Here is a 26,068-nt window from a genome sequence, read left to right on the forward strand (position 1 = left end):
TGAGAAAGAGATTCAAACTTAAAAAATGAAATTAGAATGACATGTCGAAATTGTTTTCTCATTTCATTTGAGCTTCAGTGATAAATTCTTTCATTTGAACGTTTTTAAGAGATATTGTTTAAATGTCTGCTTATGGGTTCTATTTTTTTTGAAGAAAGATTGTAATTATATAAATTTACAGATTACAGATATTATTTCTGGGAAAACTCCCATGTTACATATACATATATTATTTTATTTTTAAGAGTGGGCGGAGTGCTTTTTTCATAGGGTGAGAAAAAGATGAAAAAGGGGACTGAAAATAGAAACTGTTTTTTAGAGGAAGGGGAAGAGTTTATGGGAAAAGGGGGCCGGGGAGAGGGTTGATGGGGTATGACGTTGTGATTGAGGCATTTTTTAAAGAATGTTATGTGTATTTTTTGCGCAATGTATGTTAGGATGGTTTTCTGGTATGTATCTTTTGTAAAGTTTATGCACTCATTGAATATGTGTCGTGAGACCATGACATAGGCGTGTGTTGGTGCGTGCACTAAGTGGATACTATTTTAAAAGTGTTTTTGTGAGGGGGGGGGTGGTAGGGAGGTTATGAGTAGAGAGCCAATGGTTAGGGGTTGTATGGTTACAAGACACAAGTAAATATAGGTATTATTTCTGGGAAAACTCCCATGGTACTCCTGTTAAAAACTTATTTATATGGGTATTTTGCCTGCTTTTGTTTAGGAGTACCCCTTTTTTTAATATCATTGGCTTTTTACTGAATTCCTAGGGCATTGCAGATGTATTTTAGAGACAAATATATGTAGCATAATAGAAGAAAATTCGCTCATACCTTTTCTTGGATGTTGTTGCCTGTCTTCTTTCTGCGGTGTGCATACTTCTGCTGTTATGGTGTTGAAAGGAGGGGGGGGGGCTTAGGCAATGTGGGAGAATTAATTTGAAACTCTCTTTTTTATATATATATATTATTTTTAAGGGTGAGCAGAGCGCTTTTTTTGGGGTGGGAAAAAGATGAAAAAAGGGGACTAAAACAAATTAGTTTTGTATTAGTTTCATTTGTGAAGAAACTTTTAGTCCATTTTTGTTCTGTGGATGTAGTTGTCTGCAGAACAAAAATTGAAATTAAATTATTTTTTGAAACCTGTTTCATAAGTGTTTTTGAATATTTTGAAGCAGATTTTAATTTTTGATATTGATTTATTGCCACAAACAAACAAATTTTGGCATCAGGAATATTTTTAATAAATTTGTATGAAATTTCTGGATATGGTATTTTTGGATTATTTTTGTGTATTATTGCTTTTGATAAAAAAATATTAAAATATTCAGATATTAAAAAAAAAAAAAAACTAAACAAAACAAAAGTATGACTTTCATAAATTCTAGCTATCCTGGAATAAATCTCATGGATACTGTTTTATTTTGTTGGTTTGGAAGCTAAATAAAGTTCAATTTCAACCAATTAAATCACTTTCTGTATGTATATGAGAGAAGTATACCCCCCCCCCCCCAAAAAAAAAGACATTGTTTACATCTGATGGCAACCATCAAAAACAGCCCATGCACTATCTGGGATCTCAAAGCATTTACCTTGCAATTTATCTTATTACATGCTTTAATCTTCAAAATAGTTGTTCTGCACGTTTTAGTTCCTGTTATTAAATTTAAATGTCAATTTTACAAATAGTGATTTTTTGTTAAAATAGAATTTGTATATATTTCTCTGTTGGCCTGTTCAAATTTATTCCTACATTAGATCTCCTGGTTTCAAAGTTTGTATCTAGTAGTTAAATCATATCTTTCAGTAATGTGCTTCAAAAATATTTCAGCCAAAAAATCAAGACCCCTATGGTATGTTCATCATTACTTTGTAGCAAAGTTTATTCATAGCTTAATTCAAAATATGGTTGGGGATTAAGAATGCTTCATAAAACATGTGTTTTGCTAATAAATTATTAATATGCCCAAAAACAGCACTATATGAACTGGAAGGAATTTACTGAACCTCAAGTTTCAGAAATTTGCAAAAAAATATATATGGCTTGACACATTTTTGTAAGAATTTCAAATATGAATTTCAGTAAAATCTGCCACTGCTTGAGTACAGGAATAGTTTTTGCACAGATGTGCACACACATACAGTCATAAATATTCATACACTATTAGCTGAAAGATAAAAACTACAAGTTACTGCTATTAGGAAAAGAATAAGACATAACAGTTTGTTATAAATTTACTCTTTATTCATCGAAGTATATATACACATCAATAAATAACAGAAAATTTAATTTTTAGAAAAATAAATATACATTCTCAACGTTTGCATTTTAGGCTGGACAAATGTATTCATACAGCAATGTAAAGGTACACTTTTAAGAAACGAAAGAACAAAATACTCATTCTTCAATACTTAGCATGCATTCCCCTTTTATGGATAACTCCTCTTTGGCATGGAATAAACAAGTGGCTTAGTTGTTTCAGACTTAATTTTGTCCTACTCTTGAAAAATTGCCTCTTTCAGACTATTCTTGCTAGTTATCTCATGTGTTCTTATTCTAGTTTCCAGTTCACTCCAAAGATGCTCTGTTGGGTTAAAGTCTGAAAATCTAGCTTTAGTTTTCAGTGTGTGAGGAGTGTGATAGTAGAGCAACCAGAGATGGACAATCTCTGCTCTATGTTTTGGATCAGATCATTGTTCTACTGGAAGTAGTAATCATCCCCAAGACTCGAATCATCAACACTCTGCTTCAAATTTCTCTTCTAAATAAGCAAATTTATCCATGGTTCCCTTGGTGATTGCTAGTTTCTCAACTCCTGACGCTGCCATACAGTCCCAGAAGTCCCATAACTCCACCACTTCCATGTTTAACTATGGCGTGGAGGGTCTAAGGCTCAATCTCACTGTTAGTCCTCCTCCACACCAAAATTCTACTCTTGTTATAGAAAGTGTTAAATTTACTTTTGTCAGTAAATAACACCTTGTTCCAAAAATCTGTTCTTTTACTTATATACTCCTGAGCAAATATTAATCTGCTTCTCTTGTTCTTCTTACTGATGTATGGCTTTCTTCTAGGTGCCCTGGTTCTACCCTGCTTGGTTGAAATTGCCTGCAAATAGTTCTTGGGGAAACTTGTTTTCTGTAGTGTGCATTTACATGTGCTAATATTTCTGAGGATGTCATTTTTGGGTTTGTTTTTCTTGCTCATTCTAAATATTACTTTTTTCTCCAGTAGGTAAGTTTCTGAGGACAGCCAACTCTTTCATCTCTTTGTTTATTCCATGGCAAAGAAATTGAGGGAAGTTATTCATAAAAGGGGAATGCATGCTAAGTATTAAAGTACAAGTATTTTGTTCTTTCGTTTCTTAAAATTATACCTTTATGTTGCTGTATGAATAGATTTGTCTAAAATGCAAATGTTGAGAACATATATTTACTTTTCTGAAAACAAAATTTTCTGTTATTTATTGATAACAGAAAATTTTGTTTTCAATGTGGCCTCCTCTTTAGGGGGTTGCAGCTGATGAACAGTCCACTTCCATGCCTCTCTATCTCTTGCTTCTGTAAGAGATAGAGAGGCCCGTCCAATCTTTGATGTTTTCTTTCCATTGCAGTTGGGTCTTCCTCTCCTTCTCTCCACCATTCCCTGCAATACTATTCTGGGAAGCTCTCCAGAAGAATCCCTCATCAAATCTTCTGCAAATGCTATTTTTCTTCTTTGGATACTAGTCATATAGTTTCTTTTCATTTTGAATCTTTGAAGAACCTCTTCATTGCTCACTCTTTCAGTCCAGCTGATACAATCCATTTTTCTCAAGCACCACATTTCAAATGCATTCAATCGGTCACTCATCTCCTTATTGATCACCCAGGACTCACATCCATACATTCCCATGCTCCAGATCATTGTCTTGAGGATTCTTACTTTTAACTGTTTGTTCAGATTTCTGTTTCCTAATATGTGGTATATTTGGAAAAATGCTGCTTTTGCTTTTTTAATTCTGGTCTTAATTTCATAATTAGATCTACTGTCTTCTGTTATCCAACTCTCAAGGTATTCAAAACTTTTTTACATTTTCTATTCTTTGTCCATTCAAAGTGATTTCCATCCCATCATTTCCTTTCCTTGAAATCTTCATCACTTTTGTTTTCTGAATGTTTATTTTCATTTTATATCTCTCATTTCCAACCCTATTCAGTCTGTTCAAAATTCTTTGCAAGCCTTCCTCTGTTTCACTCATAAGAACAATGTCATCTGCATATCTTATGTTATTTATCAGATGTCTGTTTATCTTTATTCCATCCTTCAGATCTTCCAAGGCCTCCATCATCACCCATTCACTGTAGACATTAAAAAGGAGTGAGGGACATCCCACATCCTTTCTTATGGGGATCCATTCAGTATTCTCTCCTTCAAATCTGATCCTGGCTTCTTGAGTTTTGTATATTCTGAACAAAATTCTCATAATATTTTTATCTATTCCTATTTTATGCAAAATATCAAATAAAACAGTGATTAACGTTATCAAAAGCTTTTTCATATTCCACAAAGCATAGATATAAATCTTTATTGCACTCGATCATTCTTTCCCCCAATATTCGTAGTGTTATGATAGCTTCCCTGGTTCCTTTGTTTCTCCTGAAACCAAACTGTGCCTCATTTCCCTCTATCATCTGTTCCATTCGTCTATATATTATGTTGATTAGGACTTTTGCAACGTGGCTAATCAAGCTGATAGTTCTGTGCTTACTGCAATTGATCGTTCCTGTAGTCTTGGGAATAGGAATAAAAATAGATCTTACTAAGTCTTTAGGTATTCTATCCTCCTCCAGACTTCTATTAAAGGTGATGGATAGAAGTTTTATTCCTTCCTTTCCAATTCCTTCAGTAACTCTCCTTGAATATCATTCACTCCTGGAACTTTCCTATCCTTCATTCTTTTAATGGCTGCTTCGGTTTCCCATTCCTTAATTTCTGGGGCATCATCATTTTCTATCTGATCACATTCCAGATTATCTTTATCTCCATCAAGTTCTGTAACATACTTCTTTCATCTTATAATTTTTTTCCAACAAAATCTTTCCTCCTCCATCCTTCAAAGCACTGCTTTTTATCCTTCTCTTCTTCCCTGAAATCAAGTTCAAACCTTCATAGACCTTTCTCATATCCTTTGCTGTATCATTTTCCTCTATTTCCTTGCAGACCTGATTGAGCCAGTCTTCCTTTGCCTTTTTAGACAGAATTTTTACTTGTTTATTGATCTCTTTATACCTGACTTGGGCTTCATTGCTGTTCTTATTCTTCCACTTTCTTCTTTCATCCATTTTTTTCTATCACCTCCTCGGTAATCCAGGGCTTCCTTCCTCTCCTCTCTGCCTCACCCAGAGCACTTTTAGCACATTCCTTGATTTTCTCTCTTTTAGATCAGTCCAACTTACTTCTAAGGGGTCTATCAATATCAGTATTGCTGATCTTATTTTCTAGTTCAGCTTGATATTTCTCTCTAATATCTTTTCTTTTTAGTCCATCAATTTTTATTTTTCTAGTTGCATTTTCTTTATTTATTTGCTTTAATCTGATTTTTACTTTAATTGTGAGCAGGTTATGATCACTATTGCAGTCAGCTCCAGGATAAGTTTTTGCATTTTTTTATTACATTTCTATATCTTGAGTGAATTAATATGTAATCAATCCGATTTCTTCACCTCTCTGTCCAGGTGCTCTCCAAGTATACAGTCTTCTCTCATGTTGTTGAAACCAGGTGTTAGTCACTATCAATTTGTGTTTTATGCAAAACTCCACCAGTCTGTTTCCCCCTTTCATTTCTTTCTCCCAAGCCCCAAGGGCCCACCAGACCATCCTCTCGTCCTTTCCCTATCTTTGCATTCATATATCCCATTATTATCAGTATATCTCTGTTATTTTCAAATGTAAACATTTCTCTATTTGTTGATAGATCTCTTCAACTTCTTCATCTGTATGATCTGTTGTTGGTAAGTATACTTGAATTATGAGGATATTTCTAGGTTTGGCCTTTATTTTCAAAGCAATCACTCTTTCAGATCTCTGCCAATTTCCTTCCACCATATCGGCTATTCTTTTAGCCAACATTATTCCAACACCCCTTTGATGTTCTTCTCCTCCTGAGTAAATAAATCTAAATCCACCTGTTCTTATTCTCCTTTCCCTTTCCATCTAACCTCTGAGAATGCAAGAATTGATATCCTCATTCTTTTCATTTCTCTGATCACATTGGCCATCTTCCCTGCTTGATATATTGAATTAACATTCCAGGTACCCATATTTGTATTTTCTTTGAGGTTCATTTTCTTATGTTGTGTCCTTACGTTAGCTCCAGAACTTCCAGGAGGCTTTGATCCTGCAGCATCATTTGAGGTCTTATCCTCCTGGGACTCCAACATAGATCTACAAACCCCCTCCCTGGTAGCATACTGTACAAGATCAGACCTGGGGGTCCCATCTGTTCTTGTGCATAATTCATTTTTCCATATTGACTTGTTCATCATTACTTGGAGAAAGAGAAAAGTATGCATGGTGGTTCTCTGTTGCCTTCCATGCAGCTTGGTAGGGTGGACATTTCCTTCCAACCAGATGTAATGGTTATACCCCCATGTATATATACTTGATATATATATACTATGTACATATACTTCGATGAAAAAAGAGTAAATCTATAAAAGACTTATAAACAAAGAAACAAAAAGAATCAAGAACACTGGCATTTAACCGACATCATGCAATGGTCTCATAGCCTACGAAGCTTTGGTCTTACATTAATATTATGCGACAAGGAATAGAAGGATTCACTGCGGAGGGCAATTCACTCTACCCCACCATCTAAACTACTCAGTTTCTCCCCATGTCTTATTCTTTTCCTAATCACAGTAACTTGTAGTTTTTCTCTTTCAACTACAGTGTATGAATATGTCCATGACTGTATTTAAAAAATTCAGACGCAGTGTTATAAACACTTGTAGAAAACCTTATTTTAAATATCTGAAATGCTGAGGGAGGGTCATACAGAAACAATACTTGGCTAATGTCAATGATAAGACAGTATTGTCATTTCATGCGTTAGTAAGAAAACTCATCAACTATAGGCTTGTATGACATTTCCTTACTTCTCAAGCAGAAAATGGATTGCCTGCAAAGAAGCCATGCTTGTGAGAAATTTGTCCAGTGACATTTTGAACAGAAATAACAGACAGCCATTGAGTACATTATCGGTTAATCTAATAAAATATGCAGAGTTTGGTCTCTTTAGTCATTACCTTAAAAAGTTTCAACCATCAGGAACTTGTTTTATAAGTGACATGATGATAATTTCAATTTGGATGTTTGACATATTTGCATTTATTATTATTCAGTGTTATAAGCAAGAGGTACAATCACCCCCCCTTCCTTACATACCAGAAGGACAAGCTGGTTTTATCATTAGGCGAACCTAGGCAATCGCCTAGGGGCACTAAGACTTCTTTATATAAGACTTCATTGTCTCTCTATATATAGAGAGAGACAATGTATAGGGGCGCCTAAATTTTCTTTGCCTAGGGGCATCAGATACTCTCGGACCGGCCCTGCAGAAGGAATGACTGAATTGCCATCTCACTCTCTCTCTCTCTCTCTCTCTCTCTCTCTCACACACACACACAAATTCATTATTCAAATAGTAGGATTTGTAAGATATAAAGCCCAATGTGAAATTTAAGAAAGTTTTTCTCTTTCAGTGGGTTGTTCCTGAAATGGTTGCTCATGCTGTGCTTACAGTTTTCCTTCTGTTCACTTTCCATTGGATTCTTTTTCTAATTAATTTTCCTATGGCATGTTGGCAGATATACAAGTAAGTAAAACGTACTGATTTTGGTTTATTTTCCCATTACTTTAAAATGTAACTTTTGTTATAATTGAACTACTCATAAATACACTTAAAACACTTAATTTAACTTATTTGAAATGCTTATAAGTGCTTAGAAGAACAAATCACTTCTGATTATTAGTTTGCTAAAATGTATTTTTTATAATGCTGTATTTGGAAATTGTCAGAAGTTCTCTAATACTGCAGTGTTAGCAAAATAAGCAGTTTATTACTACTTGGTACAACAGCAACCTAATAATATTAGATGGATCCTCATTTAACCATATCTGCTGCTTTTAAAAACTTTTGGAAGAAATACTGTTGATTGACAGATTATAGTGTGAATAAATAGAACATTGCATTTTGTTGCAAAAGGTAGGTGAACATGATAATTCCCCATTGACATAAGCCTTGTTAGTCATGTTTTTTATATTTTTTTAAGATCACTTCTACAATGCTCATAAAATAAAAAAGCAATACTAAATTGACATTTAGTATTGCATTTAACAGCTTTCCAACTGAGATGAGCTAGCTAGTGTTATATAAAAGTGATGGGGATCCTGAACAGCAAAAAAAAAAAAAAAAGACTAGATAACAAATTCACAGATATAATATACTGCTCTTAGTAATTCCAGTTCCTGTTCAGAACTACATGATAACAAACAGCACAGTGTAAGTTGCATGTTATACAGTTCATAATTATGGAGCTACTATCTTATGCCATAATTTTTATTACATTATCTATATCTGCGAATCTTGAAAATGAAACCCACATATGTTCTGATAACTCAGATCAGCAAGTAATGAAATAATTCCCAAATTACAAATGCTAAATTTCTTCTGAGAGAAAATTTAAGTATCTTAGAGAGGATATTAATTAATAGAAAAGAAGTTCACATAATATGTTAGATACAAGTCTAGAAAGTGCACTGCTCTCTGATAACTGAGAAATCTAGAAAACCATGTGACAATGCATAAGAAAATGGTAAATTTGTCTAAGAATAGATATGAAAGTTGACATAATTCTAAAAAAATTTGAGATGAAAAAAAAAAAAACTTACATGAAATGTAATGGAACACAGTTAAAATACATATAACAGACGAATTTTAAAAAGCACCATAATATTTTAGTGCGTTGCCTGTCCTTTTGGCTAAATGTTTGGCTAATTTATATGTGGGGGAATCAATGCCATCCACTATGGGACGTAATGGCACATTTTGTTTATGTATTTTTGGGAGTCCATATAATCGGGGGGGTCTAGAGTTATAAGGTTTAAGTTTGTTGGTGACTTCCACAGGCCAAGAAGTGACTTTCTTAAGGAGTCTGTGGATAGTTCTGATCTGAGAGTTGGTCGGATTATATTCAATGGGGAGGTAAGTAGTACGGTCTCGTATTAAAGAATTTAGCTTACCTTTGTAGTCTTTTTGATTCCCCCACATATAAATTAGCCAAACATTTAGCCAAAACGCTCACACACTACACTGGCAACACACCATCACACATAAAAAACTCGGCCCACTTTAAAGCCAGTATAGAAAACCTCACACTCCAACACACTGACATAATGGTCAGTTTTGACGTCTCCTCCCTATTCACTAATGTCCCACTCAAAGAAACCTTTGAGCTCATCCAAGCCAAGTTTCCTCCCGATATCTCAGCCCTATTTCAGTTCACAATGAACTCAGGCTATTTCGTTTGGCAAGGAAAGTTCTACAAACAGATAGAGGGGACAGCCATGGGTTCACCACTTTCCCCACCCTTGGCCAATTTCTTTATGGAGACATTTGAAGAGAAAGCCTTAAACTCCACCCCACAAAAACCCACTATTTGGCTTCGTTATGTGGATGATGTGTTTGCTATTTGGCCACATGGCTCAGATACACTCCACTCCTTCCTAGCACACTTAAACAACCAACATCCCAGAGTCCAGTTCACCTTAGAAAAAGAGGAAAACAACACCCTCCCCTGCCTAGACACTTTAATCACCTGCCAGCTTGATGGAACTTTGGTTTTCTCTGTTCACAGAAAACCCACCCACACGGGCAGATACATTCACCAGCAATCCCCCCCCCCTCACAACAATATGGGGTGATAAAAACACTATATAACAGGGCAAAATTAATCTGCTCAGATGACAAGGCCCTGACTATGGAACTAAACCACATCCTCAACACTTTCTTAGCCAATGGCTACAACCCCAAAAAAATCCAAAAAATACTAAAACCTATAAACCACAACCCCCCTCCCCCCCTCCACAATAAAGACTACACCAAGTCTATCACTATCCCCTACATCCAGGGCACCTCTGAAAAAATAACTAATATCCTCAAAAAATATGACCTTAATTCCTGCTACAGACCATATAAAAAGTTGGCATCCCTTATCCGCTCTACCAAAGACCAACCACTTCCCCTAGACCTACCTGGTGTATACCAGGTCCCTTGCAGCTGCAAATTGTCCTACTTTGGCCAAACAGGCAGAACAACAAATATCAGGATTTCAGAACACCAAGACTACATCCGTTTTCACCAGTACAGCCGCTCTGGGCTGGCAGACCATGCCCTAGATACCCACCATAAAATTCGTTGGAAGAAGACAAAAATAATCCATCGCAGCAAGTTTAAATACGAAAGACTATTCAAAGAATCTTCAGCAGCCCTTAAAAACGTTCCTAACCTCAACAAATTTGGGTGCATGAAACTGCCCCAAATTTGGGAGACTTTCATTTTGAAAACTTCAGCCCAACTGCCAAGACTACCAAACTAGCCCGCAAGAGGGCACCATTAGGACTTTAGGAACAAAATTAGTTCTTATTTTCTTCCTCATTTGCTTTGTTAGTTCCTTAGTGCACATACCATATCTTTATGTTCCCGAAGATGGCAATGTGACATTGCCGAAATATAGAAGTGATTCATTAAAGTTATCTTTAATTAATTTACTTTATATGCGTTGTCAATTCCGGAAATTAATTACCAGTTAGTATACAGTAGTCCACAAATGAGCACAGCAGCAGCATAGTAAATGCACACTTTCCATTGTTATTCATGTTCACATGTATTCACTGAGGTTGTTAACTGTTATTAACTGTATTCTAGGTTTTTAGTTTATCCATGTAATTATCCTGATGAAGTGAAACAAAAGAATTTCATGAAACTAGTCAGAAATTAAAAAAAAATAGTTTATTATTCTATGTGATACTTTATTTTTATGGAATAATATTGAATATCATATTCCTATCATAAATACAATATAATCCTAATCACATAAAGAAAAAATACAAGCATACTTTTCCACATAAAACAACCTAATTTCTTACTAGACGTTTAATAGAGACATGTGCATTAGACATAATATAATTTTTAAATAACAGCTTCTTACATGTAAGAGAAAACGAAATATGATTTATTACTCATATATATTTCACTCAATATAAGTACACATTCCTCTCAATAATGAAAATGTTTGCAATATTGCTTAATTAGAAACCATCATCTTTTCTTTCAACATTCAACAGAGAAACCATCTAATTAATACAACCATCATTTGACAAAAAAAAAAAAAAAAAAAAAAAAAAAAAAAAAACATACAGCACTATGGACAACACAAACACTTGCTCATATACCGCAAGGAAAAATATCCAGAAACAAAAACACCTTACCAAATGCCTATGCTTACAAGAGCCAACCTGACTTTTAAAAGACAGTGAAAACAACATATCCCCCCCCCCTTTCAGAAAGAGATACAACAACCACATCTCTACCAAATATCTAATACCTTAAACATGGATACTAAGAACAAAACATCTTTTAGTGATTGTCCTCGAGATATAACCTCACATTTTAAAGTCAGCAAAACCAGCATATCACTGTTCAGAAACAAACTGCCATGCCAATACTAGAATTACTAGTACCAAAAATGAAGCACAACTAAAATCCACTAATGGACACCAGTCTCACTTTAAAAAACCAATGAAACAAAATATCACCCACTTCAGAAAATTTTCCGAAATGATGAAAACAAACACAAAGAAATTCCCACAAAACTATTACAAGCACAACACAAAAAAATAAATAAAAGGGGAAGAAACCAACAACACATTTATCTCAAAATTTACTAAACCTTGATCCCCCCCCCTTGATTGAGGGAAAGGAAGCCACCTGACTAAAGGTCAACACAATAAAAACAAGATATAACATCTGTTAAGTGCAAAACCATCCACTGAATAAAAACATTGCTTATGAACAAAAAAAAAAATAAATAAATAATAAAACTCATTTTGAAGATATGGCAAACATTGATAAAGATGATGGAAAACAACCAACAAGGCAATTTACATTGACATCAGTCAGGTGATATCCTATCCGTGAACTCCCAGTTATTGGAGAGCAGTGCATTTCCTTACCATTTGGATTTCACACCTTTTTACTATGCTGTGAAGTACATTCTTTTGTACACACAAAATAACGTACAGAACAAAAAATAAATAAATCTCTTGCAAGGTAATATCATGTAATTTAACATAAATTCACATAAGTATTGCTTAAAGAGGAGGATGTTTTGCATCATTAGAGGGATCATCTGACATAAATAAATTTTAAAAAGTTGGCTTTGGTTGGAGACCTTAATAGCTAACTGGAAAATGAATACAAGACATAAAATGTTTAGTTGGAGAAAAGAGCAAAGATAAGTACCTGCTGACTTTCTGTTCAGGACATAGACCTGTCATAACTGACATGTTCCAGTATAAAGAACATAAATTCAAACAGAGAGAACAGCCAAGAAAATAAGAAAAGTTGTACTGACTGTGTTATTGTTGCGGTCATGACATTTTCCCACAGATTCAGGATATGGGCAATTTGAAATGGAAAGTAATTGCCATTTAGTTGGAACAGAATAAAATATATATATATATTGAAATGAAAAGTATATTCTAAAGTTTTCATAATAATCAAAGTACAAAAGTTTTCATAAGTAGCCTATTGACTCATATTATGAATTATGAAAAATCGTGAAAAATAAGAGTTTGGTGAAAAACAAGAACCAAATCTTTGAGATCCAGTGGCAGAATCAAAAGAAATGTTAAGTGAACTAAGAAAGCATGTTGTGAAGTTATTTACAAGAATAGAAAATTTGAACTCCTATAATTAAATCGAGTGCTCAGAGCGAATTGTAAGAAAGCTAAGCTATGTAAAAGTAGCCAAAGTAACGTGAAATCTTTGTGAAGAATGTAGAAGGTGAATATCACAAAGGTGGTAAAATGTTCTATAGGCTATTAAAAAAGAGCTTAGAAATGGTGGAAAGAGTGCTGTAAAAGGAAATCAGAAATGATAAAAGATGACATAACTGAAAATAAACATATTCTGGATGTCTGGAGTAATCACATTGAAAGACGTAAGTAAAACAAGCAGTGAGACATTAATAAGAAAATATTGAAGAGGATGCAACCAGTAGCACATATTAATACTAGAGATAGAAGAAAGTCATCAGAAAACTGAAATGTTTTACATTTCAGATTTAATAACGTATTACAGCTTCAAAGGAAGCTGTAATACGTTATTAAATCTGAAATGCTCAAATATACAGGTATAAAGTTTTATAGTAACTACACTTGCATAATACTGGAGGAGTGGTCAGGTGATCAAATTCCAGATCAGAGTAGACTTTCGTAGTGCTTTATTAAAATTTATTTCGTCGTGTTTTATTAAAATTGAAAAACAACTAAAAATTACAGAGGAATTTCCTTACATGAATATTCCAAGTGAGATTTACGAACACATACATGAGAAGAGGCTAATAAGAATTGCAGAAGAGAAACATATGGAAGTGGTTCAGACTACATAGAGAGATTGGTATTGGATTTTACTTTCAGCCAGTCAAAAAATTATAGAAATATAACATGAATATATACTTAAGTTTTATAGATCTACATGACGTCAGAAGAAAGCTGTTTCAGAACATTAGTTACATGATGTAATTGAGATATTAACTGAGAATATACATAAAGTGGCCAATTTATTACTAACACTTCCCATTTAGAAAGATAGACTGTTTCTAGAGTTTCCTTAACATTGATTCATGCAGCTGCAGTTTGCCATATAAATCAGGCAGACTGCATAAAAGGCATGACTTAAATCATGCATTTTATCCATTCTGATGAATCAAAAGCAAATGTTAACAAGATGAGTGTGGTATGATTGTTGGGTGCCAGACGTGCTGGTGCTAATATCTCACAGATGTCTACTCTTCTGGACTTTTCATGCACAACAGTATTTATGGCATGTCAGGAGAGGTGTAATAACCAGACAACTTCAAAGCAGTGTTGTGGATGGAAGCAGCTTGTTGACGCAAAAGATCAGAGAAGAATGGCAAAGATTACAAAGATTACAGAACAGCACACACAGTTCATCACTTGCTGTCGCAGATGGTGTACAGGAGCAGACAATCATCCCCAGGTTCCAATGCTGTCAACTAAAAACAGGAAGATGCAGTTTCAGTGGTCACATGATCACCAGTGCTGAACAGTTGACAGCTGGAAAAATATTGCTTGGTCAGCCGACTCCTGGTTTGTACTGTATCATGCTAATGGCAAAACCAGAATACGGCAGCAACATGAGGCCATGGACCCTTCCTGCCAAGTTGAAACGTTTCAGGCTGGTGGCAGGGATTGGTTCCTTGGAAGATGAGAAAAGGCTACAGGCCTTCAAGATGAGGTGCTACAGAAAACTTTTGAAGATATCATACACAACACATGAGGTTAGAAGAAAAATCTGTTCCATTGTCAGAACACAAGAAAATATCATCACTAAAATATGTTGAAAATGGCTCTGGCGACTGAATCAGGTAGTTTACCTAAAATAGCACTAGAAGGCTTGACTTCTGTAAAAATCACTGGGAGTGACCTAGAATCATAGATAGATAATATTAGAAAGTAGACTAATTCTTCATTATCCATCTTGTTAAGGAAATCCCAAGACAGAAACACCTGGATAGACTATGTCAGGACTATCACCATTGTAGTGCCCCAGTGGTCTATAAGTTAAAGATGTGAAGAAATTATATTCTTGGTTTCATCCTTTATCCAAGTGTAAGCAAACTTTGTTTGCTTACACTTTATACAAGTAGCCCATGACTGGGCTACTTGTATAAAGAGACTAATGACTTCACATCAATTGCCTTAGTATTCCATAATCCAAGGCACATATCCACACAGACACAGGTCATTAAGTTACTTCATGCACAAGCTTTGTTTACTTACACTTGGTGAAGCCAAGAATATAATTTCTTGGCATCTTTAACTTATAGTATAACCAAGTGAAAAAAAACATTCTATATGTTCTATATAGATAGACTATGGAAGAAGAATATAGATCACATCATAAAGGAAAGTAAAATTAAACCTCACATCAAAATTGGAAATGTTCATCTCAGATTTTTATTTTATGCAGATGTTTACTCTTAATCTGGTATGAATCTTGGGGTTTCCTTAACTAAATGGAATAACTCAGCAATAAAAGAACAATGAAAGTAGGTAGGAATGTGAAACACGCCCCTAACTGCATTCTCACTGGATAGAAGTAGTAAAATATTTTCACTATTTAGGCACAATGTTTAATAAATATGACAAATTAAATATGAATATAGATAATAGAATATGCAAAAATGATGTAGTGGGAAGCCATTTGAACAAATTTATATGGAATAAGATAGAAATTAGCCAAAATACTAAACTAGCAGTATACAAGGTAGTGTTCAGACTAGTTTTAATTTGCAGATATGAGAGAGAGTTGGGGTAGAAATAAAGTAGTTAATCAAATGCTGGAAACCACGGATGTGAGTGTTCTGAAAAAGTTCAGGGAGTAAGCAGATGTCATCAAAAGTTGATTCATTATTAGAAATGAAGACATTTGAAAGGATCTTGGCAGCATTAGCATTCAGTATGTGTGAGCAGAGTTAATCTCAGGTGGTGTCAAAATTTATTTTCTTTGATTATTATCATGCAGCTAAATATCTGTAACATTCACTTATCAGTATTGAGAATAATTTTCCCCCTAAACAAAATCAAGTTCCTATCTGGTTATGTAAATTTATAAACATTCAACAAATTACAATTGATGAGATCCTCACTAATCAAACTAAGAAAAGTATAAAGTATTTATTTTCAAATAATGACAAATTATAAAATTGCTATAAACTGTATCACACTCACTTTAAATATATATAATTGAACAGATTTAGCAGTAATAATAGTTGGCTACAAATGTTAATTTGAGGAATTGAGCAGCTCAGTGACATTACATTTCCTTAAGTTTCCTTTAGGTAATAATAGATTGCTTTGACTACTGTTCCAATGCAGCATACTTTAATTTCTTGAATTTGTGGTGAAGAATATATTATCCTTAGTTGAAACACATAATTTTCACACTTAAAATAGAAAAAATTGTTCCTACCTCCAACTTAAAGAAATAAAAATAACAGATCACACGAAATACTTTTTTTTTTTTTTTGTACAGGCAGTGTCAAAATGACTTACAACAATATTTTTAGTTTTGATTAGAAACATTGTTCTAAGTGTTTAATTACCATTAGACTCTCATTCTTTTTTGATCATTATTTTCAACTATAACATTGGATGACATCTTTCTCATAGATTGCTCCAGTTTTGAATTCTCTGAGTTGGTCTCCAAAGACACTTTTTGAAAGCAGGCTCAGTCTTGCCATTATTCTCTTTTTTTTAGAGCTGAATACTGAATGACTGTCTTATAATTTGAACAATTGACAGATTTGATATATTACAAGAAAAAAAAATTTCTTTAATTTTTCAGATATAATACAGACAAATTTTTATTTCATTTCCAAAATTTAATATTTCCTGGTTCTTGACTTTCCTATTTGAACATTTTTCTTCTAACTTTGCCTATAATCTTGCTGGTACTATGCATATGATAGCAAGACACCTTCTTCCTCTATGATGACACATAACACTGATGCATCAAATTGTCAAATTATGTAAACAACAGTTCTAATACAAAATTGCTGACATTAGTTATTGCATAATGTATAATAGCATCAGAAAACAATAAATATAACTTCACAATTCCAAATGAAGAGAAGCGATTCAATTTAATACCAAAATATATGTACAATACTGTCATATTTCTGCACTGTTGATCACTTGTTCCTAAGCATTACTACATATTCACTGCTTGTAAAGAAGTCAGTGGACACCATAGTATCAGAAACAAACAGCCTTGGCACCCAACTTATTATAAGATGTAGGACCTCCTTTCACTGTTCTGTGATGACTGCAGCAATCCTATGGGACATACTTTCCACAAGTGTGTGATACCGATCAGTAGGAATTTTGGACCGTTCTTCTTGCAGGCATGTAATGAGGTCCTGGTGTGTTGTGGGGGCAGACGTCTCTTGACTTCACCCAACGCTCCAGTACATCCCACAGATGTTCAATATGGTTGAGATCAGGACTTTGTGGAGACCAAGTGTGGTTAGGTTTATGTCCATAAACCATGCAGTTATAGCAACAGCCTTATGACATGTTGCATTGTCTTGCTGAAAGAGACGATGGCCAGTTCCATAGAAATGCCACAAAGTAGGTAGCATTGCATTGTCCAGAATGGTCAAATACTTCTGAGTTCATTATTCGTGGCACCACAAACAGAGGTCTGAGGCAAAACCAGGAAAAACAGGACCATACCATCACACTGCTACCTGCAAATTTCATAGTTGGGATTACGCAGTCTGGTAACAGACGTTCATTAGACATCCACCACATCCATCCATCTGCTTGGTAAAGGGTGTAGCATGATTCGTCACTCCATAACACAGCTTTCCAAACTTCTGCATCCCACTGTACATGCTCTTTGCACCACTGAAGACAAAGCTGCATGTTGGTTTTGGTTAATGTGGGACTTGCATATAGTCCTACCATGGAAAACCCATGTTGTTAACCTCGGTTCTAAATTTTTTTTTCTGTAAGTTCATGTTCCAGTTGCCTAGAACTCTGCATTCAGGGTGTCAGCCAACGAATGGTATTTTTTACATATTATTCTTCATAGCATCCTACATCCACTGCAGGTAGCACTTACAGTTGACTCACTGCACTTCTGTCTCAGTATTGTATCGCTGATTGTTGACCATGCCAAAAAGATAGGGTTGCAATATGGCATTATATCACAATGCCTCTTTCAAATTCCATCATGTTCCTCCAATTTATACTGGCTACAGAAGCAAGACTATGACTGAAGTCGATTCTTCCTTTAATGAATCATACCATGGTGTTATACAATAATCTTAATTGTGTGATCTTTTGAAGTTGGATCTGAATACGTTTTTAATAATAAGGAAACTGATATGTCTTAGTTCTGAGAATGATCCTGTGAGTAACAAATTGTTAGTAAATATGCACTAAGGTGAAATAAAAAATAGAACTTATTGTCTTACAAGAATTTATAAGAACTAAAATTGCCATTTCTTTTTCTATGTCACTTTAAAATAAATAAACATAAATAATGTACTTCGGTATTAAATTGAATTACTTCTCTTCATTTGGAATTTCTGAAGGTATATTTATTGTTTCTACATTACAGTATAACTACTGTCAGCCATTTTTGTATTAAACTGTTGTTTAACATGGCTGCAGTTTGATTCATCAATCTTGTCATGCCAAAAGGCATGTTAATATCATACATAACAAAAAAAAAAATTATGTAGAGAAGGAAAGAAAGAAAATGTTCCAGATAGGAAGCCTTAGGAGATTTGGGGATTAACATTTTTATGGATTTGCTTGTAATATATTTGCAGTAAGGAGAAAATCCTTTCTTTCAATATATCTTAACTGCAGAATGTTTAAATTATGAGAATCATTCAGTATTGAACTTTAAATAGTGAATAAAGAGAATATTGGCTAGATGGAGCCTAGGGTTTCAAAAAGACATTAGTCTTTAGAGACAAATTCTTTTTAATAGGGACTCTGAAAACTTGGAGTTATCTATGAACAAAAGTGTCATCCCATGTTATAGTTGAACACATAAAGAATGATAGTTTGATAACTAAGGCACTCAAGTCATTCTGATATCTTTAAAGACACTAAATATGTGAGTCCTAAGAAAAATTAAGGGAGTGAAAAGATGTCATCAATGGTTGATTCATATTATTAAAAAAGGACATTAGAACAAAACTTGAAATCATTAGCATTCAGGATGGTTGATCCCAAATGGGCAGTTCACCAAGATCATGATGACCAACCCAGGAGTTGGTCAAGATTTTGGTGAATTGATGTAGCTAGTAATGTGTTTAAAGAAGGAAATTCCAGATCTAACAATGGTGAACTCCTGAAAATGACAGATTAATTTAGAAGAAAATTGTCAAAAAAAAAAAAAAAAAACCTAATAATATACATTTAATTATGTAGTACTATCATAAGATCCTGTACACCTCTTGAAGGCATTGATACCAAAGGTCTGTATAGAAGTACTTAGTCTGTGTGGTGCAGTCAAACATAAATATTCTTGAAGAGTTAATAAAATGATTACATGGGTTGTTGTATCCCATGCCTTGCTAATTACTAGCAAAAAAACACATAAAAGTGCTTTACTTTTTACATGGTTTTTGCCATTAAGTAACAAAACATCAATATATATATATATATATATATATATATATTCTTAGCTCTGGAAAGTTAAGTAACTTTTTGTTGTTGTTTTGTTTTGACCATGTCTTTTATTGTGAATGATTTATTTTGGAATTGTTCATTTCTCATATATTAAAAATAATTTTGTAGCATGAAACACCTCATTGCTTATCATTACTTTTTATCACTATATGTAGGATAGTTACAGTACCCTCTGGAGACTTTGGTGTATATGATCCAACCGAAATTCACAATAGGGGAAATTTAAAGAAACACATGAGGGATTCTATGGTTCGATTAGGATTTTATCTAATGTTTTTCTTTATTTATTTATATTGGTAAGTACTACTGCATTTTTAATTGAAAATCACACAAATAGTTATAGAATACACTAGTATTGCGGATAAGCTGAAAATTTGGAAGAAAGTAGAAATGTAGTAATATACCAAACTTTTCCAAGCATTTTTTAGTAATCAGTATAAATGGAATTATATGCAGGTTAAATTTGTTTCATTTAAGATATTCTTGTTAAAAGTACATTTGACTGATGTGTGAGAACCAACTTGATAAAAATGCAAATTACACTAATTTTTGAGAATCCATCTGATGATAAATTCCAGTATTATTGTCATTTATCATAGTAATTCTTCTTTGTATGGTAGCGCTGAAACATGAGGTTGGTTGAATAATTAGAAAATCTGGTTATGGGTTACTTAATGTGATTTTCCTAAATGCTGGAGACTACCTGCTATTGACTTAGGCAAATCTGGTCACATCAGGTGTTATAGTGGCTGTTGCTGATGCTTTGTTTGTATGAGTTGCATGCAAGTTTTATTAGTTTTTGAAAAGTTCACATTAAATGAATGACTGTTGCAACAGAAATAACCCCATGACATTCAAGGTGATGTGATGTGTTTAGGAAGAAACAGTATTGCACTTTTGTTTGTAAACAGTGAAGGAATATGGTAGTGAGGCACTGAATAAAATCAGGATTTAATATTTTTCTGGAGAAAACACATTTTTGTATACTAAAAGCAGAACACTGGAGTAATTTCTTTCGCTTGATTGATATAGTTGAAACTGGATACTAATGAATAGATATTCAGAGGAAACAACAAGCTAGAAAGAGACACCTCTCTTAGTTGATCATCACATATTTCATATAATTTAATAACTATTATCAAAAGGTGACAGAGTGCTTCCTAACTCAGTATCAGACTTAAGTTTGAAAATTTGGTTTTTCATCCTGCAGAACAGACATGATACACTGTCATCCTAGCCTTAGTTATTTTGGCTGTAATTCAAAGCAACTCAGTCAATTTTTTATATGCTATTCTTGGAGGTCTCTTTGACTTTGAGTTTATTTTCCTAAGTTAGTAATGGAATATGCTGGCTTTTTAATGTCTGTATGTTGCAGAAATTTTTGGCAGTGGTTGAGCACTACAGTACTTCTAATAATCTGCTATTGGAGAAGCATCACTTAACTTAACATTTAAACAGCAAAAATATACTGTCTAGCAAGAACTTCAACTTCTGGGAGAGCTGGATGATTATATAATAATGAAAGTGTGGTAGTTTAACTGTAGTCCAATGTTTTCAATGTGTCCTGGCAAAAACTAGTTACGTGAATGGCAGTGCTACTCTCCAATAGGTTGCAGATTTGAACCCCATGTTTAATAGCATAGTTACTTATGAAGGTCATTAGGTGATAGGTAAAAAGTTTCATGTTTAATTTCTAAACCATTGTGTCCAGATTATTTATCCCTCAGTCTAGCAACTTTACTAAATGTGCTATAGCTTATCTAACTTTTGAAAGTAGAATCCACCTTTAAAAAAAAAAAAATAATAAATTCAAACTAAGTATTTTATCATTACACAAGCATATCTCTTTGTTATGTACTGCAAATGCACATGATGGTGAACACCACTACTATAATGAAATGATCTGGAACAAACTGTATTCCCAACCTGAGTCCCATAGGATGTTTAAGATGAGCGAAATAAGGCATGTTCAGTGATGCATACATTATTTAGCAACAACAGCTAAAAATAGATTAGTAATAAATAAATTAAAAATAAAAACATTTTGATTTGGTATTCTAATGTATATATCATATTTTGCTCTTTTTTGTCTGTTCTGTGTTAATACTATAATTTTATTGTATATAATTAATATCCTGCATTAAATTTTTAATTAATGAAATTAAAGTACATACTGTATGTTCTGGTATGCAAAATTTTTTTCTGTTGGGGCTCTTGAACTCCCTGTCTATAACTATTCTTTATTCCTGAATGATAAATGCACGTAAACACAAGAAAGATATTTAATTAACCAAATATTTCGGTCTGGAAATAGCAGACCATCTCAGTGGTATTACAAGAACTGTTATAAAAAATACAAGCTAGAATATTAACAATAGATTGTTAAAATTCTAGCTTGTTCTATTGTTTAAAATAGAACAAGCCGCGTGATGTTATATCACTAAGTATGAAACGGAATATTTTGAGATAGAGACATGATTGAAAAAAAAAAATTTAATGAGTAATCTTGATTAGACTTTCCCAGATTTTTGATATAGATATACAGTCATTATGTTCAGGTTGGGACAATGGAGCAAGGCCTCCACACTTTCCTTGAACAAACGTTCAAACTTATAATGAGATCTATGTAAGAGGCGAGTCCTTTATCTCTTCCTGGAGTTTATCAAATTCCATGCAACTGTGATCTATCCTTTTGAAAGGGTAGTAAAGAGAAGGCTTTTTCTAAGTAGCAACAGTTTCACCAAAACATTCAATCATAGCAAAAAGATACAATGTGATCTATCCTATTTTGGACAGACTGGATGTTCTCTTGAAAAAAGAATCCAAGAACATCAATCCTCCATTCTTCACAACAAACCTGAAAAGTCTGGATTGGCTCAGAACGGGATTGAAACTGACCACAACATCCTTTGGACCAGGACTCGCCTCTTACATAGATCCCGTTATAGGTTTGAACGTTTGTTCAAGAAAAGTGTGGAGGCCTTGCTCCATCATCCCAACCTGAATCGTAATGACTGTATATCTAATCAAAAATCTGGGAAAGTCTAATCAAGATTACTCATTAATTTTTTTTTTTTTTTTCCAATCATGTCTCTACTTCAAAATATTCCGTTTCATACTTAGTGATATAACATCACGCAGCTTGTTCTATTTTAAATGATCTATTGTTAATATTCTAGCTTGTATTTTTATAACTGTTCTTGTAATACCACAGAGGATGGTCTGCTATTTCCAGACCAAAATATTTGGTTAATTAAATATCTTTCTTGTGTTTACGTGCATTTATCATCATCATCATCATCATATGTATCAAGGATTTAGGCCTAGCATGGCCTGTTCCAGCCTTAGAAGTCATCGTTGAATCGTTTAAGAGGACATCCTGGTTTTCTTTTTCCTAATGGCTTGTACTTTAAGGCTTGTTTTGGTAATCATTCTGTTTTCATTCTTTGAACGTGTTCCATCCATTTATGTTTATATTTTTTAATTTTTTCTATTACTGGTTCTTGGTTTAATTCTTTCATAATATCTTCATTTCTTTTGTGATCAAATAGGGTATACTTTGCAGTTTTTCTCATAAACTTCATTTCTGCTGTTGTTAATCTTTGTTTGTCTTTTTTGTTTTATTGTCCAGATTTCGCTTCCATACATTAAGACCGGTAAGGCTAATGTATTGTATACTTTTAGCCTGGTTTGTTTTTGAACTAGGTTTGGTTTAAATATAGAGTTAATTACACCTGTTATTTTTAAATATTTTGCAATTTTTACATTTATATCGTTTTCATTTTCATATGTGATCATACATCCTAGGTAGTTAAATGAATTCACCTGTTCTAAGGTCTTATTATCTATTACGATTTTAGTTCTTGCTGGATCTTGTCCTTTAAAGGCCATAGTTTTGATTTTTCCGTTGATATTATCATACCATAATCTTTGGATATCTCATTTAGATTTAAAATAGCTTTCTGTAAGTTATCTTCAGAATTTGTAATTATTATTTGGTCGTCTGCAAAGAGGAGAGTGTTTAAGTTAACTGTAGGTGAAAGTTTAATTCCTTGATGTAAATTTTTACTCCATTTTATTATTATTTCATTTAAGTAGATATTAAAAAGAGTTGCTGAGAGGGGACATCCCTGTCGGACCCCTTGGTTTATCTCTCTTGTATATGATAGCTCGTGATTTAATCTTATTTGTATTTGATTATTTTCATATATACTCGTGATAGCTTTTAGGATATTATTTGGTATTTGTCTTTCTTAATATGTTAAATAATATGTTTCTTTTAACTTTGTCAAATGCTTTTTCAAAGTCAATAAATGCAATGTGTGTTTCTAAATTATATTCTCTTCTTTTCTCTATTATTAATTTTAGGCAGAAGGCTGGGTCTATACATGATCGTCCTTTTCTAAATCCATTCTGTACCTCTAGAATGAAGTTTTTGGAATATTTCATTAGTTTGTTATTTAAGATTCTGCTATATATTTTGTAACAGGAATTTAGTATACTGATACCTCTATAGTTTTTAGGGTCATTTCTATTACCTTTCTTAAAGATAGGAATCACAATTGCTTTTTTCCATTCTATTGGGGGGGATACCAGTTGAGTAAATTTTATTTAAAAATAAGTCTTTCTTTGAATCTTGTTCCTGCGTATTTATATAGTTCTGAACCTAGCTTATCTTCTCCAGGTGATTTTCTGTTTCTTGTTTCTTTCAGGCTGATTTCTAATTCTTCTTCAGTTATTTCCTTTTCATTTTCGTTAATTGTTTGCCAGTTGTCTTTTTTAAAATATTTGTCTGTCCACAGTTCTGTGTAGTAATTTAGAAATTCTTCTAATTTCAATTCAGTGTTTAATTTTGTTTTCTTTGGTATCTGCATTTAGGTGTTTCAAAATCTTATATACATTGGGTCTTATTTTATATAAATCATGTTCTAAATTAGAAACAAATTTATTCCATGATTCTCTATGTCTTTTTCTGACTTCTCTTTTAGCTATGGCTCTTATTCTTTTATATTCTATTTCATCTTCTAATCTTTTACTGCTTAACCATTTGTGGTAGGCTTCTTTTTTCTTTTTGATTATTTCTTTGATTGTATCATCCCAGATCTTCAGTTTTTTTCTTTTATTGAATTTTTTGGTCTTTCCTAAGCTTTCATTTGCTGCTGCATTTAGCATCGTTTTTATATTAAGCCATTCTATTTCTATTTCTTCATTTTGTTTTATTTTATCTAGATATTGGTTAATTCTTTGTTCATATAGCCATTGTACATTTGTGTCATTCAATAGTCTAGTTTTATAAACAAATGTTTTAATTTTTCTTTCTGTTCTTGTTACTTGTAGCCATTTAGGTGGTAATCTTAATTTTATTTTAACAAGGAAGTGGTCACTGCTTGTTTCATATCCTCTGTGAACTCTAACATCTAGTAAAAATTTTGATGTCTTTTCATTTAATATGAAGTAATCTAATATTGATTTCCATCCTCTTGCTGCCCAAGTATATTTATGTATGTCTTTATGTTTATAGAAGGAATTCATTATTTTTAGGTTATTATAAACTACAAAGTCGATCAATTTTTTACAATTTCTGTTTAGAGTGTGTTCTCCATGTATTCCTATATTATTATTAATTTTCGTGTTTCCAATTCTTGCATTTAAGTCTCCTGCTAAAATTATGTAATCATTTTTATTTATTTTATTATATATGTTTTGTAGCTGATTATAAAAATCAATATTATCCTGTTCTCTTCCTTCATCTGGGGCATATAAACCAATTATTGTTAAATAGCCTCTATCTATTTTTATTCTAGCTTCTATTATTCTGTTATTCCATAATTTATAATGTTTTAACTGTTTTGAAAGGGAGTTATGAATCCAAGTCATGACTCCTGCTTGTGCTCTTTGGTCTCTGTCGACTCCACTATATATCACATTAAAATTTTCAGTTCTCATAGTTCCTTTTAATTTCTTTTTTGTTTCAGTGATTACTGCTATTTTAAAATTTCTTTCATTTAATAACTGGTCTAATTCTATTTCTTTATATGCTATTCCTCTTACATTCCAGTTTGCTATGTGTATTATATTTTGTCATTTCTATTTTCGTTTTCCCTTTTCCATTCCAGGGTCGTTTCCCATAGATTCAATCCAATTATCTTTTTCTGTCAGCTTACAAGTAGAATTATGTTCTCCATGTCAGGGGACTAGCCTGACGATGGAATAGTTCAGTGGTAGGGCTGCTACCTTAAGGCTTCTGAACTAGCCTTCTTCCAAATTTAAACCCATAGGAGGAATAGGGTATATTGAAGGGGAAAGAGTAGATTATAGAAGAGATATAGTAACGTTTATAGAGAGGGCATAATTGTAAGGCCAGAAATGAAAAGACCCCATGGCCCTCGAGTACTCTAATAGCATAAGGGTCATAAAGTAAGAAGAGTTGGCTGATAAGGCCTTATAGGAAAGATTAAAGTAAGTGGATCTTCCTCAAAGTAGAAGGAGAGGATAGATCCAGCTAG

The 26,068-nt window shown here is 33.3% G+C and overlaps 1 protein-coding gene across 2 annotated transcripts in view; it reads left to right on the forward strand.

Annotated features, from left to right (window-relative positions):
• The window catches only part of cnir (cornichon-like protein), a 68,354-nt gene that overhangs the window by 39,212 nt on the left and 3,074 nt on the right, over nucleotides 1-26,068 (forward strand). The window contains exons 3-4 of one of the 2 annotated variants that reach the window (XM_090398666.1): nucleotides 7,745-7,857; nucleotides 19,718-19,858. In XM_090398666.1, coding sequence (XP_090254792.1) covers nucleotides 7,745-7,857; nucleotides 19,718-19,858 — 254 coding nt within the window. Of the gene's footprint in view, nucleotides 1-7,744; nucleotides 7,858-19,717; nucleotides 19,859-26,068 lie in introns of those variants that run through there. The other variant, XM_090398667.1, reaches the window with a different exon arrangement.

This window comes from Typopeltis vanoorti, chromosome 10, assembly GCF_054136105.1.
Source record: "Typopeltis vanoorti isolate ZY-2024b chromosome 10, IOZ_Tvanoo_1.0, whole genome shotgun sequence".
Taxonomy (NCBI): Eukaryota; Metazoa; Arthropoda; class Arachnida; order Uropygi; family Thelyphonidae; genus Typopeltis; species Typopeltis vanoorti.